The sequence below is a fragment of the Leptodactylus fuscus genome, chromosome 2, assembly GCF_031893055.1.
Source record: "Leptodactylus fuscus isolate aLepFus1 chromosome 2, aLepFus1.hap2, whole genome shotgun sequence".
NCBI lineage: Eukaryota > Metazoa > Chordata > Amphibia > Anura > Leptodactylidae > Leptodactylus > Leptodactylus fuscus.
In genome coordinates this window covers 8,323,784-8,339,440 of record NC_134266.1, presented here as the reverse complement: position 1 = coordinate 8,339,440, position 15,657 = coordinate 8,323,784, and the positions used below count along the sequence as shown (strand labels likewise).

The 15,657-nt window shown below is 48.8% G+C and overlaps 1 protein-coding gene across 2 annotated transcripts in view; it reads right to left on the bottom strand.

Annotated features, from left to right (window-relative positions):
• Nucleotides 1-1,689: 1,689 nt before the first annotated feature.
• Nucleotides 1,690-15,657, bottom strand: part of KPNA1 (karyopherin subunit alpha 1) — a 28,416-nt gene continuing 14,448 nt past the window's right edge. The window contains exons 2-14 of one of the 2 annotated variants that reach the window (XM_075263325.1): nucleotides 14,624-14,757; nucleotides 13,620-13,727; nucleotides 13,214-13,316; nucleotides 8,828-8,922; nucleotides 8,614-8,745; nucleotides 8,443-8,531; nucleotides 7,957-8,056; nucleotides 7,698-7,861; nucleotides 7,402-7,480; nucleotides 5,659-5,784; nucleotides 5,276-5,403; nucleotides 4,883-5,061; nucleotides 1,690-3,828 (exon numbers count right to left, since the gene is read on the bottom strand). In XM_075263325.1, coding sequence (XP_075119426.1) covers nucleotides 3,641-3,828; nucleotides 4,883-5,061; nucleotides 5,276-5,403; nucleotides 5,659-5,784; nucleotides 7,402-7,480; nucleotides 7,698-7,861; nucleotides 7,957-8,056; nucleotides 8,443-8,531; nucleotides 8,614-8,745; nucleotides 8,828-8,922; nucleotides 13,214-13,316; nucleotides 13,620-13,727; nucleotides 14,624-14,752 — 1,620 coding nt within the window. In that variant the 5' untranslated portion in view covers nucleotides 14,753-14,757 and the 3' untranslated portion in view covers nucleotides 1,690-3,640. The remainder of the gene's footprint in view (nucleotides 3,829-4,882; nucleotides 5,062-5,275; nucleotides 5,404-5,658; nucleotides 5,785-7,401; nucleotides 7,481-7,697; nucleotides 7,862-7,956; nucleotides 8,057-8,442; nucleotides 8,532-8,613; nucleotides 8,746-8,827; nucleotides 8,923-13,213; nucleotides 13,317-13,619; nucleotides 13,728-14,623; nucleotides 14,758-15,657) is intronic. The other variant, XM_075263326.1, reaches the window with a different exon arrangement.

Here is a 15,657-nt window from a genome sequence, read left to right as displayed (position 1 = left end):
GTGTACATACATTACATTACTCATCCTGTATTATACCCCAGAGCTGCGCTCACTATTCTGCTGGTACAGTCACTGTGTACATACATTACATTACTCATCCTGTATTATACTCCAGAGCTGCGCTCACTATTCTGCTGGTACAGTCACTGTGTACATACATTACATTACTCATCCTGCATTATACTCCAGAGCTGCGCTCACTATTCTGCTGGTGCAGTCACTGTGTACATACATCACATTACTCATCCTGCATTATACCCCAGAGCTGCGCTCACTATTCTGCTGGTGCAGTCACTGTGTACATACATCACATTACTCATCCTGCATTATACTCCAGAGCTGCGCTCACTATTCTGCTGGTGCAGTCACTGTGTACATACATCACATTACTCATCCTGTATTATACTCCAGAGCTGAGCTCACTATTCTGCTGGTGCAGTCACTGTGTACATACATTACATTACTCATCCTGTATTATACTCCAGAGCTGCGCTCACTATTCTGCTGGTGCAGTCACTGTGTACATACATTACATTACTTATCCTGTATTATACTCCAGAGCTGCGCTCACTATTCTGCTGGTGCAGTCACTGTGTACATACATCACATTACTCATCCTGTATTATACCCCAGAGCTGCGCTCACTATTCTGCTGGTGCAGTCACTGTGTACATACATTACATTACTCATCCTGTATTATACTCCAGAGCTGCGCTCACTATTCTGCTGGTGCAGTCACTGTGTACATACATTACATTACTCATCCTGTATTATACCCCAGAGCTGCGCTCACTATTCTGCTGGTACAGTCACTGTGTACATACATTACATTACTTATTCTGTATTATACCCCAGAGCTGCGCTCACTATTCTGCTGGTACAGTCACTGTGTACATACATTACATTACTTATTCTGTATTATACCCCAGAGCTGCGCTCACTATTCTGCTGGTGAACTGTATGTTGCTGCCTTGTAGCTTATGTACTTAAGCTAAGTGGTGAGGGCAGTGTAAAAAGGCTTGCAACAGTTTATGCCACAAAACTGGCATGGCAGCTTAATAAATGTGCCCCAGTGTCTCAAACAGCAGAATAGTGAGCGCAGCTCTGGAGTATAATACAGGATAAGTAATGTATGTACACAGTGACTGCACCAGCAGAATAGTGAGTGCAGCTCTGGAGTATAATACAGGATAAGTAATGTAATGTATGTGCACAGTGACTGTACCAGCAGAATAGTGAGCGCAGCTCTGGAGTATAATACAGGATAAGTAATGTAATGTATGTATACAGTGACTGCACCAGCAGAATAGTGAGCGCAGCTCTGGAGTATAATACAGGATAAGTAATGTATGTACACAGTGACCAGCAGAATAGTGAGCGCAGCTCTGGAGTATAATACAGGAGATCACTCAGTAGCTGTTCCTGGTTTGGGGGTCACCCACAGAATTACCCTATATATATGACCTTGCCTTCTATATGTCCCTGCAGTTTCTCTTACTATAGATAATACAGCTCCAGGCACTCGCAGGTAATAGCCATTCTCTGAGCTCTGTAGATAACACGCATCCCCTGCTGGTTCTGGATGATTTCTATATCTGTCCTGCATTTTCCCGGCACTCAGATGCTACTCCTTGAGCACAAGGACATATGACTTGTATATATATATATATATATATATATATATATATATATATATATATATATATATATATACACATACACACACAGATTGGGAGGGGTGGGGCACGGGGTACTTGTGCAGCCCTTTTATTATTACCCATGATCCCCAGGTCTTGATAGTGGGAGCTGGCTGACTGTGCATGACAGTAAGTGGTGCGGCCACCCAATGAAGCGGTGATACGTGGAGGACAGGAGAGGCCCGCACGTTCACCCGCCATCCCTTCTAATGGGCACGTCGCGTACTGATCCTGTATTACTTAACATCTTACCCACTGCACTGTACACTGCTGCCCCCTGTTGGGTGAAGGCTGCACTGCTCCTGCACTGTGAATTGATTGCAGCTCTGGATGTGACAGGAGTATAAAGCATGATATACTGTAGAAAGCAAAGTGTATGCAACTCATCAGATACAGGCTATGATCATGTGCACTCTCCGCGTGCTGCCTCGGCCTGCACGGACCCATTCACTTTCTTCAGTGAGCCCGGACCACAATATAGATTACCCCGGGCTCACCGCTGTGAAGTGAAAGGGTCGTGTGCGAGGTGTGATAATCACACAGAGCACCGGACAACGCTCATGAGGCCTAAACCTGGAGACTGATCCTCGGGGACAGACCTACCCCCTCTACACCCTGCGGCCTTGTGCTATCGGCGTGCGGCTAGGCTGGCGTCTACGTGCGTGCGCGCTTTATGCTCTAGACAGATACGGACTGGAGAGAAATGAGCATGGTTTAATCATTGTGGCAAATCCAGAAAAATGCACCAGACCCGTGAGGACGAGCGGAGCGTCCGGTCAGGGACATGCTCGCTATCGATCTCTATAGTGTCACCGCCCTGTGACCTGTAAAATGGCCTCGGGAACAATAAACAAATGTTTTACATTAAAATAATGCAATAATTTACACAGCAAAGAAAAAATTGCTGCATCAACGTAAAATAAAAATATATATATACTCTAACCTACAGCGGCTTCTCTTTGTAAACCAGACAGATGAGGAGGAGGAGACGACTTTGCCCGCGAAGACCTGAAGCGGCGTCCATGGCGTGCGGCAAAAGATTCAGTCCCATCACATTTTTTTTTTTCTTGTTTTTGTGTTTGGAGGTCGGTTTAAAGGGACGGAGAGGAGGGGAGCTGTTTTTTTTTGTCATTTTTTTTTCACGTTTTTTAATTTAAAGAGTCACTAGAAAAGTCTCCACAAAAGAATTTCAATGTCCGTCGTGTCTCTGGGAGGAGAAAGTAAGGACAGCGGCCGTCCACAGTCTCAAGGGGGTCCGAGGGGAGAGACACAAAAATGTTAAGTAGCAAAACGAAAAAAAAAAAAAAAAAAATCAAGGCAGCCTGAAGATCATGGTGAGGGCTGAACCACCTGTCCAAGGGGGGGGGAGGGGGCGATGGTCAGTAGTGAGCGGCCGATCCCGGCTCCGGGTGCAGGAGTTCCAACCCCGGGGTGTCTCGGCCTGGTTTCTAAGTCTCTAGCTCGTCCCTCTGTGACGTTCAGGTCTGACAGCTTGTATGGGAGGGCCCGTGTCTTGTCCCAGTCTGCGGGGTCCAGGGCCTTCTTTGTCGCTACTGTCACGTGTAGGCGGTTGGTCTGGACTTTCCTTTTGTTGCTGCGTCCTTGTAAAGTCGGAGGTGGAAATGGAGATATGTTAAAAGCAATCGGATGGGGGACGCCATCTTGTCATGGCGTAGGCAGAGGCTTGGGTGGGGGTGGGAGAAAAGACCTCCCGGCTCGACTGACAGCGCCAAATGTCAAAGAGGACACGAGAAGAGAAGAGTGCACAGTGCGGAGGGGAAAGTAAAGAGGGGGAAGGGCACAAACTAAAAAGAGAATACTGAGGGGAAGGGGAGGAAAGAAAGAAGGGCGACGGAGCGGGAAGAGGAAACTGCGCACGCGGCGGTGGCAGACGATGGAGGGGGATGATGGAGATCTCGCTGGGTGGCATGCTGCGGATCTGGTTACAGCTGGAATCTCTCCATGGGAGCCTCCCGCTGCTGGAAGATGTACTGCTGCTGGCTGAGGTCCACCTGGGGGGCAATACTGCTGTCTTCATCCTCAGTGCCAAAGTAATGCTCAATCAGGTCAAAGGCCTTCTGGTAGATCTCCTGGTTCTCGTGGCTCTGCAGGAACTCGATCTTGTCTAGGCCTGGACAGGGGAGAAGGACACAGAGAGGTAAGAGCGCTGCTCCTGGTCAGACCACGCTATTACACCCAGAGATATTCTCTACAGCTGTATTGTAATGGTGTCATACACAGGCCTGGGTCCTATACCTGTGTGCTTTCAGGTCATGGAGGTACACGGATATCATACATGCCGCCCAACCACAGTCCCGGCCCACTTAGGGAGGGTGCACAGATGGCAGAACGGTCACATGACAAGTACAGAAGCCAATCCACCAGGTGAGGATCTAGCCTTAGACTGACTGATCATTTCATCCATTGATCTGAATACAATGTCTCCTGCGGACTGTGAACTTACAGTTACTGTCGCCCCCTGCTGGCTCAGTGTATACTGCGCCGTAGTGTTAGTAGGGTTTCTCAGTAACTATTTCCCTCTCCATAGTTTATACGGATCTGACGGCTCAGGGTGTGACTGCCAAACATCACAAGAATGTGGCCCAGTGCCTGGTCTGTGAATGGCGCGGACGCAATCACATGACTACGACTCCATTGTCTCCTATGTGACTGCTGTATTTGGCGCTCTCTCTCTCCGTCCCATAGTGTACGGTCACATTCTCGCGATCGGTCACGTGATGAGTCTCATTGGGCCAGACCCCAAATATACAAACATTTCCTATGGATAGGAGATCCCAAACCTAAAAAAAGGAAATCACCACATCCCCCGCAATGCAATGCAGCACAGATGGGAAGAAAATGGATCTACCAAGAGGAATCACTGGACTTGTTCAGTTTATGGGGCAGCTCTAATGCCAGATAATCACTGTGAATTCTTGATCATGCAGCTCTGGATGCGACTGGAGAATAGGACAAGATACAGGAATGTGCAAAAGTTTAAGGCACGTGTAGAAAAATACTTCCAGAAACAGAAGGGTTAATGGTTTATTTTTGTGAATGAAGAAAAGAGAACGTCATAAAATAAACTATTAACCCTTTTACTACTGGAAGCATTCTTACTTAGCAATGTTGTCCCCACACATGCCTAATACTTTTGCACAGCACTGTAGATTGGTGAGCCTTACCATAGGCTTCCTCGATGAGAGCGCAGTAGGGGTTGATGCCTGATCCGCTCCTCTTGGATTCCTGCTCGCCCAGTCTCAGGATATTTTCTAAGCCATTTAAAGCCACCTGCACGATCTTGGAGTCCATGACGGTAAGAAGGTCGCAGAGCGGTTTGATGCAGCCCAGATCGACCAGGTATCTGACACACACAAGAAAAGATGGAGGTAAAGATATTGCAAAATGTCAGGTTGCCCTTAAAGCAGGTGCCTTGAGGGGCAGGGTGCAGAGCGGGTGCAGGATTACCGGGGGCACCTACTGAATCTCCTTATTTTGCACGGTCCCCTCTACCACCTATGTATATATGTGACTATAACGGCCCCTGTAACTAGTCCACACAGTAAGCAGAGCCCTACTTTATCTGCTCTGCCGAGCCCCCGGATGTGGCGTTTGTAATGGCCCACGCTGCTTCCTTCCGGGTCCTGAACTCGGCTGTCTGCAAGATGTTAATGAGAGCGGGGAAGATATCGGCTTCAATCACGGTCTGTGGAGAGAGAAGACAAAGGGTTAACCTGTATTACAATTTGATGCGTCATTTTATAATTTATGCCAGATAATTGTGGTAAGTTGCCGTGTAAATCTACATGAGCGGATACAGGCAGAGATTTATTATTTGGCCCCAGATCTTAAGTTCAGCAGCTTTTCCTCAGTGCACTGAGGTGTAGACGGATGGCGGCAAGGACGGGGTTAATGGACTTCCCTGACACACAAGGAGCTGTGAATGGCAGGAGGACATTACCTGGATCTGAGCCCGGTTCCCGGCTGTGATGTTGGATATCGTCCAGCACGCCTCCTTCTTGATGGACTCCTTGGGGCTGCTCAGTAACTGGAGAAGACTCTGCAGAGCTGAACAATTCAGGATGACCTGGGGGGGGGGGGGGGGTCAAGGAAAAGACTCCTAAGTCACCGGACAAAGTCTACAAGACGTCAGCGAGAGCTGCATGCTGTGCACTCACCTATACACTAGGGGGCAGCACCTACTCAATGCTGTGCACTCACCTATACACTAGGGGGCAGCACCTACTCAATGCTGTGCACTCACCTATACACTAGGGGGCAGAACCTACTTAATGCTGTGCACTCACCTATACACTAGGGGGCAGCACCTACTCAATGCTGTGCACTCACCTATACACTAGGGGGCAGCACCTACTCAATGCTGTGCACTCACCTATACACTAGGGGGCAGCACCTACTCAATGCTGTGCACTCACCTATACACTAGGGGGCAGCACCTAGTCTATGCTGTGCACTCACCTATACACTAGGGGGCAGAACCTACTTAATGCTGTGCACTCACCTATACACTAGGGGGCTGAACCTACCTAATGCTGTGCACTCACCTATACACTAGGGGGCAGCACCTACTCAATGCTGTGCACTCACCTATACACTAGGGGGCAGCACCTACTCAATGCTGTGCACTCACCTATACACTAGGGGGCAGCACCTACTCAATGCTGTGCACTCACCTATACACTAGGGGGCTGAACCTACTTAATACTGTGCACTCACCTATACACTAGGGGGCTGAACCTACTTAATGCTGTGCACTCTCCTATACACTAGGGGGCTGAACCTACTTAATGCTGTGCACTCTCCTATACACTAGAGGGCAGCACCTAGTCTATGCTGTGCACTCACCTATACACTAGGGGGCAGCACCTACTTAATGCTGTGCACTCACCTATACACTAGGGGGCAGCACCTACTTAATGCTGTGCACTCTCCTATACACTAGAGGGCAGCACCTACTTAATGCTGTGCACTCACCTATACACTAGGGGGCAGCACCTACTTAATGCTGTGCACTCTCCTATACACTAGAGGGCAGCACCTAGTCTATGCTGTGCACTCACCTATACACTAGGGGGCTGAACCTACTTAATGCTGTGCACTCACCTATACACTAGAGGGCAGCACCTAGTCTATGCTGTGCACTCACCTATACACTAGGGGGCTGAACCTACTTAATACTGTGCACTCACCTATACACTAGGGGGCAGCACCTACTTAATGCTGTGCACTCACCTATACACTAGAGGGCAGCACCTAGTCTATGCTGTGCCATTCTTATCTAAGGCTCTGTTCACATGTGGCTGGGTATTACTTAGCACGTGCACTCTCTCCCTCTTCTTACGGCCTCTTATCGGTGCAATCAGATGACCTGCACACCATTTACCCCACCTCCAGTCACCATGATGTTACCAATCCTATCCAGGGTGGGCTATGATCTCTCCTAGGCTGATGTTATTCTATAGACACATTCGTGTTGATGGGTCTGACTCCCTCACAACCTAGATTTCGTGTATATCCAATGGCTGTTGGCAGTCCCTTAGTCTTCTTATTGGAGGGCCTGTCCATAATTAGTAAAACGGATCTGCTTGCCCTTGTGGCTGTGTCTGGTACTGCAGCTCAACCTCCATTCATACAGACAATGCACTTCAGGGACGCAATACTGAGGTCATCAAACTTCACAAACCTGTGTCTGAACGTCATCTCCGGTGACAATGTTCCCAACGGCTCTCAGGGCGGGTGACACCACTTTATAGTCGCTGTGCCTGAAAGGAAAGAAGCAGAAGGTTACAGACCAGACGGCGCCGCTTATCACTGTGATATCTAGTGGTGGTCTTGCTGGCGAGATCCTGGTCCTGCGGGTGCACCGGACTATCTGGAAATATATTCTTAAATCTAGCACTTAAACGTATCAGGACAATATCTGACAAATCTCGCAGCCTGAGGAGAATAATAAGATGGGTCACATGCGCTATATCTTACAGTAAGAGCTCCACCAGTCGTCTGCACACTCCAGCATCAATCACCGCCTGGATTTTATCATTTGGCCCATCGGACAGGTAGGAGAGGGCCCAGCAGGCGTCGGCGAGGACGTCCGTGTCACTAACAAAGAGCAGCCAGGACAGCACGTTCAGACACGGGGAGACCTGACATGGAGAACGAAGCGATGACATGAGATCAGATCAGTGAGACCCCCAACAAGAGGGAATATTAGTGAGCACCCCGTATTAATGCCCCTCACCTTGGCAAACTCCGGAGGAGGATTCTTCCCTCGGCACAGGTTAGAGAGGGCCCAGACAGCGTTCCGGGTCATCGTGAGGCGGTTCTGTTTTGAAAGTAACCTAAAAAATTCCCAAATCATCAGTCTATTATATGGGAGGCCGATACATGAAGGGCTCTGGGGTGTTTGCTCATACATTGGGGGCTGAGCGGCCGGCAAACAATGACATACAAGGAGGGAGGATGAGCACGGGCCTGTGTAACCAGACATCACAGAACGAGTATAGATTTGGAAATTTTGCACCAATCAGCGCTTGTTAAAAAAACATCATCTCCTCTAATAGGGCCCAAACCTGCAGATTGTCTTCCGTAGGTCACCAGGCCCCCACTAACATGCCGATAAATGATTGCAAGATTGTAAATCAGACAGGTCATATACGGGGCGTAATAAACATTGAGAACTGGGGATCCCCTGAGTGGATGATGGCGGGTGATGTGGGGTACTCACTGTAAGAGGGGGGGCAGGATGTTACAGTCCAGCACGTAGTCTCTGCACACGGTGCTGTCTCCAGCGATGTTCCCCAGAGCCCAAACCGCCTGCAGAAGAAACACCCAGATATAGTAATGACAAGTCAATGTACAGGAGGAGGGGGATGGGGGGTCTAGTCCGCTCCGTTACCTGCTCCTGCACGTCCTCAAACTCTGAGCTCAGCAGCTCTATGAAGATGGGCACGGCCCCCGCCTGGATGACGATCCGGGTCTGCAGGGAGTTCCCTGAGGCGATGTTTGTTAGCACCCAGGCTGCTTCAAACTGCACGAGACAAGAAGATCCCATGATGTGACGTGTGAACACTGCCGGCCATGACACCTACCACAGACAGCGCCTCCCCCACCTGTAATGTGCAGTTCTCTTTCCTCTTCAGGAACTCCACAAATCGGGCAACCACCCCAGATGTCCCGATCACTTCATCTATCGGGGGGTTTGGCTCTGCGGAAACAAAACGGTAAGAAGTCAGGATTATGGGAGAGGACGCCATGTTATCAGATATACAGACTGCAGGGAGAGGACGCCATGTTATCAGATATACAGACTGCAGGGAGAGGACGCCATGTTATCAGATATACAGACTGCAGGGAGAGGACGCCATGTTATCAGATATACAGACTGCAGGAGAGGACGCCATGTTATCAGATATACAGACTGCAGGAGAGGACGCCGTGTTATCAGATATACAGACTGCAGGGAGAGGACGCCATGTTATCAGATATACAGACTGCAGGAGAGGACGCCGTGTTATCAGATATACAGACTGCAGGGAGAGGACGCCATGTTATCAGATATACAGACTGCAGGAGAGGACGCCATGTTATCAGATATACAGACTGCAGGAGAGGACGCCATGTTATCAGATATACAGACTGCAGGAGAGGACGCCATGTTATCAGATATACAGACTGCAGGGAGAGGACGCCATGTTATCAGATATACAGACTGCAGGAGAGGACGCCATGTTATCAGATATACAGACTGCAGGAGAGGACGCCGTGTTATCAGATATACAGACTGCAGGGAGAGGACGCCATGTTATCAGATATACAGACTGCAGGAGAGGACGCCGTGTTATCAGATATACAGACTGCAGGGAGAGGACGCCATGTTATCAGATATACAGACTGCAGGAGAGGACGCCATGTTATCAGATATACAGACTGCAGGAGAGGACGCCATGTTATCAGATATACAGACTGCAGGGAGTGGACGCCATGTTATCAGATATACAGACTGAGGGAGAGGACGCCATGTTATCAGATATACAGACTGCAGGGAGAGGACGCCATGTTATCAGATATACAGACTGCAGGGAGAGGACGCCATGTTATCAGATATACAGACTGCAGGGAGAGGACGCCATGTTATCAGATATACAGACTGCAGGGAGAGGACGCCATGTTATCAGATATACAGACTGCAGGGAGAGGACGCCATGTTATCAGATATACAGACTGCAGGGAGAGGACGCCATGTTATCAGATATACAGACTGCAGGGAGAGGACGCCATGTTATCAGATATACAGACTGCAGGGAGAGGACGCCACGTTATCAGATATACAGACTGCAGGGAGAGGACACCATGTTATCAGATATACAGACTACAGGGAGAGGACGCCACGTTATCAGGTATACAGACTGCAGGGAGAGGACGCCATGTTATCAGATATACAGACTGCAGGAGAGGACGCCATGTTATCAGATATACTGACTGCAGGGAGAGGACGCCATGTTATCAGATATACAGACTGCAGGGAGAGGACGCCATGTTATCAGATATACAGACTGCTGGAGAGGACGCCATGTTATCAGATATACAGACTGCAGGGAGTGGACGCCATGTTATCAGATATACAGACTGCAGGGAGAGGACGCCATGTTATCAGATATACAGACTGCAGGGAGAGGACGCCATGTTATCAGATATACAGACTGCAGGAGAGGACGCCATGTTATCAGATATACAGACTGCAGGGAGAGGACGCCATGTTATCAGATATACAGACTGCAGGGAGAGGACGCCATGTTATCAGATATACTGACTGCAGGAGAGGACGCCATGTTATCAGATATACAGACTGCAGGGAGAGGACGCCATGTTATCAGATATACAGACTGCAGGGAGAGGACGCCACGTTATCAGATATACAGACTGCAGGGAGAGGACGCCATGTTATCAGGTGACTGACTGCAGGGAGAGGACGCCATGTTATCAGATATACAGACTGCAGGGAGAGGACGCCATGTTATCAGATATACAGACTGCAGGGAGAGGACGCCATGTTATCAGATATACAGACTGCAGGGAGAGGACGCCATGTTATCAGATATACAGACTGCAGGAGAGGACGCCACGTTATCAGATATACAGACTGCAGGGAGAGGACGCCATGTTATCAGATATACAGACTGCAGGGAGAGGACGCCATGTTATCAGATATACAGACTGCAGGGAGTGGACGCCATGTTATCAGATATACAGACTGCAGGGAGAGGACGCCATGTTATCAGATATACAGACTGCAGGGAGAGGACGCCATGTTATCAGATATACAGACTGCAGGGAGAGGACGCCATGTTATCAGATATACAGACTGCAGGGAGAGGACGCCATGTTATCAGATATACAGACTGCAGGGAGAGGACGCCATGTTATCAGATATACAGACTGCAGGGAGAGGACGCCATGTTATCAGATATACAGACTGCAGGGAGAGGACGCCACGTTATCAGATATACAGACTGCAGGGAGAGGACACCATGTTATCAGATATACAGACTACAGGGAGAGGACGCCATGTTATCAGATATACAGACTGAGGGAGAGGACGCCACGTTATCAGGTATACAGACTGCAGGGAGAGGACGCCATGTTATCAGATATACAGACTGCAGGAGAGGACGCCATGTTATCAGATATACTGACTGCAGGGAGAGGACGCCATGTTATCAGATATACAGACTGCAGGGAGAGGACGCCATGTTATCAGATATACAGACTGCTGGAGAGGACGCCATGTTATCAGATATACAGACTGCAGGGAGTGGACGCCATGTTATCAGATATACAGACTGCAGGGAGAGGACGCCATGTTATCAGATATACAGACTGCAGGGAGAGGACGCCATGTTATCAGATATACAGACTGCAGGAGAGGACGCCATGTTATCAGATATACAGACTGCAGGGAGAGGACGCCATGTTATCAGATATACAGACTGCAGGGAGAGGACGCCATGTTATCAGATATACTGACTGCAGGAGAGGACGCCATGTTATCAGATATACAGACTGCAGGGAGAGGACGCCATGTTATCAGATATACAGACTGCAGGGAGAGGACGCCACGTTATCAGATATACAGACTGCAGGGAGAGGACGCCATGTTATCAGGTGACTGACTGCAGGGAGAGGACGCCATGTTATCAGATATACAGACTGCAGGGAGAGGACGCCATGTTATCAGATATACAGACTGCAGGGAGAGGACGCCATGTTATCAGATATACAGACTGCAGGGAGAGGACGCCATGTTATCAGATATACAGACTGCAGGAGAGGACGCCACGTTATCAGATATACAGACTGCAGGGAGAGGACGCCATGTTATCAGATATACAGACTGCAGGGAGAGGACGCCATGTTATCAGATATACAGACTGCAGGGAGAGGACGCCACGTTATCAGATATACAGACTGCAGGGAGAGGACACCATGTTATCAGATATACAGACTACAGGGAGAGGACGCCACGTTATCAGGTATACAGACTGCAGGGAGAGGACGCCATGTTATCAGATATACAGACTGCAGGAGAGGACGCCATGTTATCAGATATACTGACTGCAGGGAGAGGACGCCATGTTATCAGATATACAGACTGCAGGGAGAGGACGCCATGTTATCAGATATACAGACTGCAGGAGAGGACGCCATGTTATCAGATATACAGACTGCAGGGAGAGGACGTCATGTTATCAGATATACAGACTGCAGGGAGAGGACGCCATGTTATCAGATATACAGACTGCAGGGAGAGGACGCCATGTTATCAGGTATACAGACTGCAGGGAGTGGACGCCATGTTATCAGATATACAGACTGCAGGGAGAGGACGCCATGTTATCAGATATACAGACTGCAGGGAGAGGACGCCATGTTATCAGATATACAGACTGCAGGGAGAGGACGCCATGTTATCAGATATACAGACTGCAGGAGAGGACGCCATGTTATCAGATATACAGACTGCAGGGAGTGGACGCCATGTTATCAGATATACAGACTGCAGGGAGAGGACGCCATGTTATCAGATATACAGACTGCAGGGAGAGGACGCCATGTTATCAGATATACAGACTGCAGGGAGAGGACGCCATGTTATCAGATATACAGACTGCAGGGAGAGGACGCCATGTTATCAGATATACAGACTGCAGGGAGAGGACGCCATGTTATCAGATATACAGACTGCAGGAGAGGACGCCATGTTATCAGATATACAGACTGCAGGAGAGGACGCCACGTTATCAGATATACAGACTGCAGGGAGAGGACGCCATGTTATCAGATATACAGACTGCAGGAGAGGAGCCATGTTATCAGGTGACTGACAGCCATTACACATGACACAGATTCCCGCTGATCCAGGATTCCCGGCCGTCACTTCTATACACTATCTGATGTATTTTACAGCTCTGCACGGCGCAGACAACGCACGGCCTTACCTTTGGACAGGAGTTTTCTGAATTTCTGGGTGGCGGCGAGCTGCTGCTCGGGATTATTGGAGAAGATCATGTCGATCATGTCCGTCGTGATCACCCCGCTCTGCTGGAAGAAAGACAGAGCTGTAGGTGCAGGTTATGGAAAGCAAAGGCCATGTGACGTGTACAGGAGCCAGCAGCATCAGCCGTATACTCCAGCATCAGCCGTATACTCCAGTATCAGCCGTATACTGATCTACACAACACATAGATACTGAAGATGTAGAACTAGAAAATCTGCTGAATACTATAAACACATCCCTATATACTATCAGCAGTTTAACCCCTTTGTGGCCGTCCTCTGCGCCGTCCTCTGTCCGATGAGCGTTTCCTAGCGGAGATTCCCATAAGGGCCGGATCTTACACTTACCGATGCCATCTCCATATTATTCGCCGGTGATTCGTGATAGTTTGCGTCAAACATGACGTCGTCCTCGGCCGCTTCTTCTGCGGTCGCCACATTTCTTCTTTTGAATAACTGCAAGACAAAGCAGCCGATCGGTTTCTATAATGGCGGCCATGTCCTGTCTCCTGCTCGCCTATCAGTCATGTACAGCGCCCTCCGCTGGTCACGAATCATGAAATCCTGCTCACATGTCTGTACATTCAGTTATAAATGCAAAACTACTCCCACTAGGCCCAAGAGCTCATTGCACGCTGGGAGTTGTAGTTTAGAGGATTAACTCTTTCATGGCACTGGACCCTCGCTTCCATCATCTTTATATAAATAGGTAAAACCTACAGGAAATATCCCGTCAGTAAAATCCCCATAAGTAATATGAGTCAGTAAGTCGTCATGTGACGTCCAGTCCCATCCCCCGACCTCCACTGGTCAATGACTGACAGCAGCAGCTGCTCCCTGCATACACTGATACCTGAGCAGCGCCGGCCCCCTGCACCAAACATTCCCAGCAATGTAAACAGCCCCCGGGACCGGACATATTTATCACGGATCAGCTTCCTACAATGACATGTCCATCTGCCAGTTACAGGACCCGATGCGATGGAAGTAGGGGGGTTGCTCACGTGACATAATGTGGTGTATACCGCAGCCTAAGAGGTCAGGACATAAAGCCACATATCTGACCCCATACAACCTCTCACTAACACATTGTAACACACCCTCAGCTCGCTCAGATGAATGGGGCCCAAGCTCCAATACCAAGCAGCGCTCCTACAAGATGAGAAAAGACCACAGTGGGCATCCGGAAGTCACAACCTCTTCGGACCCCCACCCATTATATACTAATGATCTATCCTAAAGACAGGTCACCAATATCGAAGTTCTGGAAAACCCCTTTAAAGGATTATTCTGGTTATTCCAAGTTAATAGGGGATAGTCCGGGGGGAGTCCTGACATTCTCCCGCACCCACCTGCTCTTCTCTCTTCTGTTTGCGCAGCTGTAGCCCCTCCTCCTCTCGCCTTCGTCGCATCTCATCTGGGTTCAGCGACTTGTTCTTGTAGCTCTTGAGCCGAGAGTTTTCCTTTCCTGAGCTCGTCATGGTCACTGAAAGAAAGAAAGAAATAATTCACCACCTGCCCATATCTCCGGACACAAGACTGCGCCACACACCCCTGGTGATACCTCCAGATACAAGACTGCACCACAGACCCTATTACCACTGCTGATACAGTGTTGGCCAAAAGTATTGGCACCCTTGCAATTCTGTCAGATAATCCTCGTGTTCTTCCAGATAATGATTGCAAGCACAAACTCTTTGGTATTTTCTTCATTTAATTTGTCTTCAATGGAAAACCACAAAAAAAATTGTCAAAAAGCCAAATTGGATATAATTCCACACCAAACATAAAAAAGGGAATGGACAAAAGTATTGGCACTGTTTAAAAAATCATGTGATGCTTCTCTAATTTGTGTAATTAACAGCACCTGTTACTTACCTGAGGCACCTAACAGGTGGTGGCAATAACTAAATCACACTTGCAGCCAGTTGAAATGGATTAAAGTTGACTCCACCTCTGTCCTGTGTCCTTGTGTGACCACATTGATCATGGAGAAAAGAAAGAAGACCAAAGAACTGTCTGAGGACTTGAGAAGCAAAATTGTGAGTAAGCCTGAGCAATCTCAAGGCTACAAGTCCATCTCCAAAGACCTGAATGTTCCTGTGTCTACCGTGCGCAGTGTCATCAAGAAGTGTAAAGCCCATGGCACTGTGGCTAACCTCCCTAGATGTGGATGGGAAAGAAACATTGACCAGAGATTTCACCGCAAGATTGTGCGGATGGCGGATAAAGAACCTCAACTAACATCCAAACAAGTCCAAGCTGCCCTGCAGTCCGAGGGTACAACAGTGTCACCCCGTACTATCCAGCGTCAGCGTCTGAATGAGAAGGGACTGTATGGTAGGAGACCCCGGAAGACCCCACTTCTTACCCACAGACAGAAGCC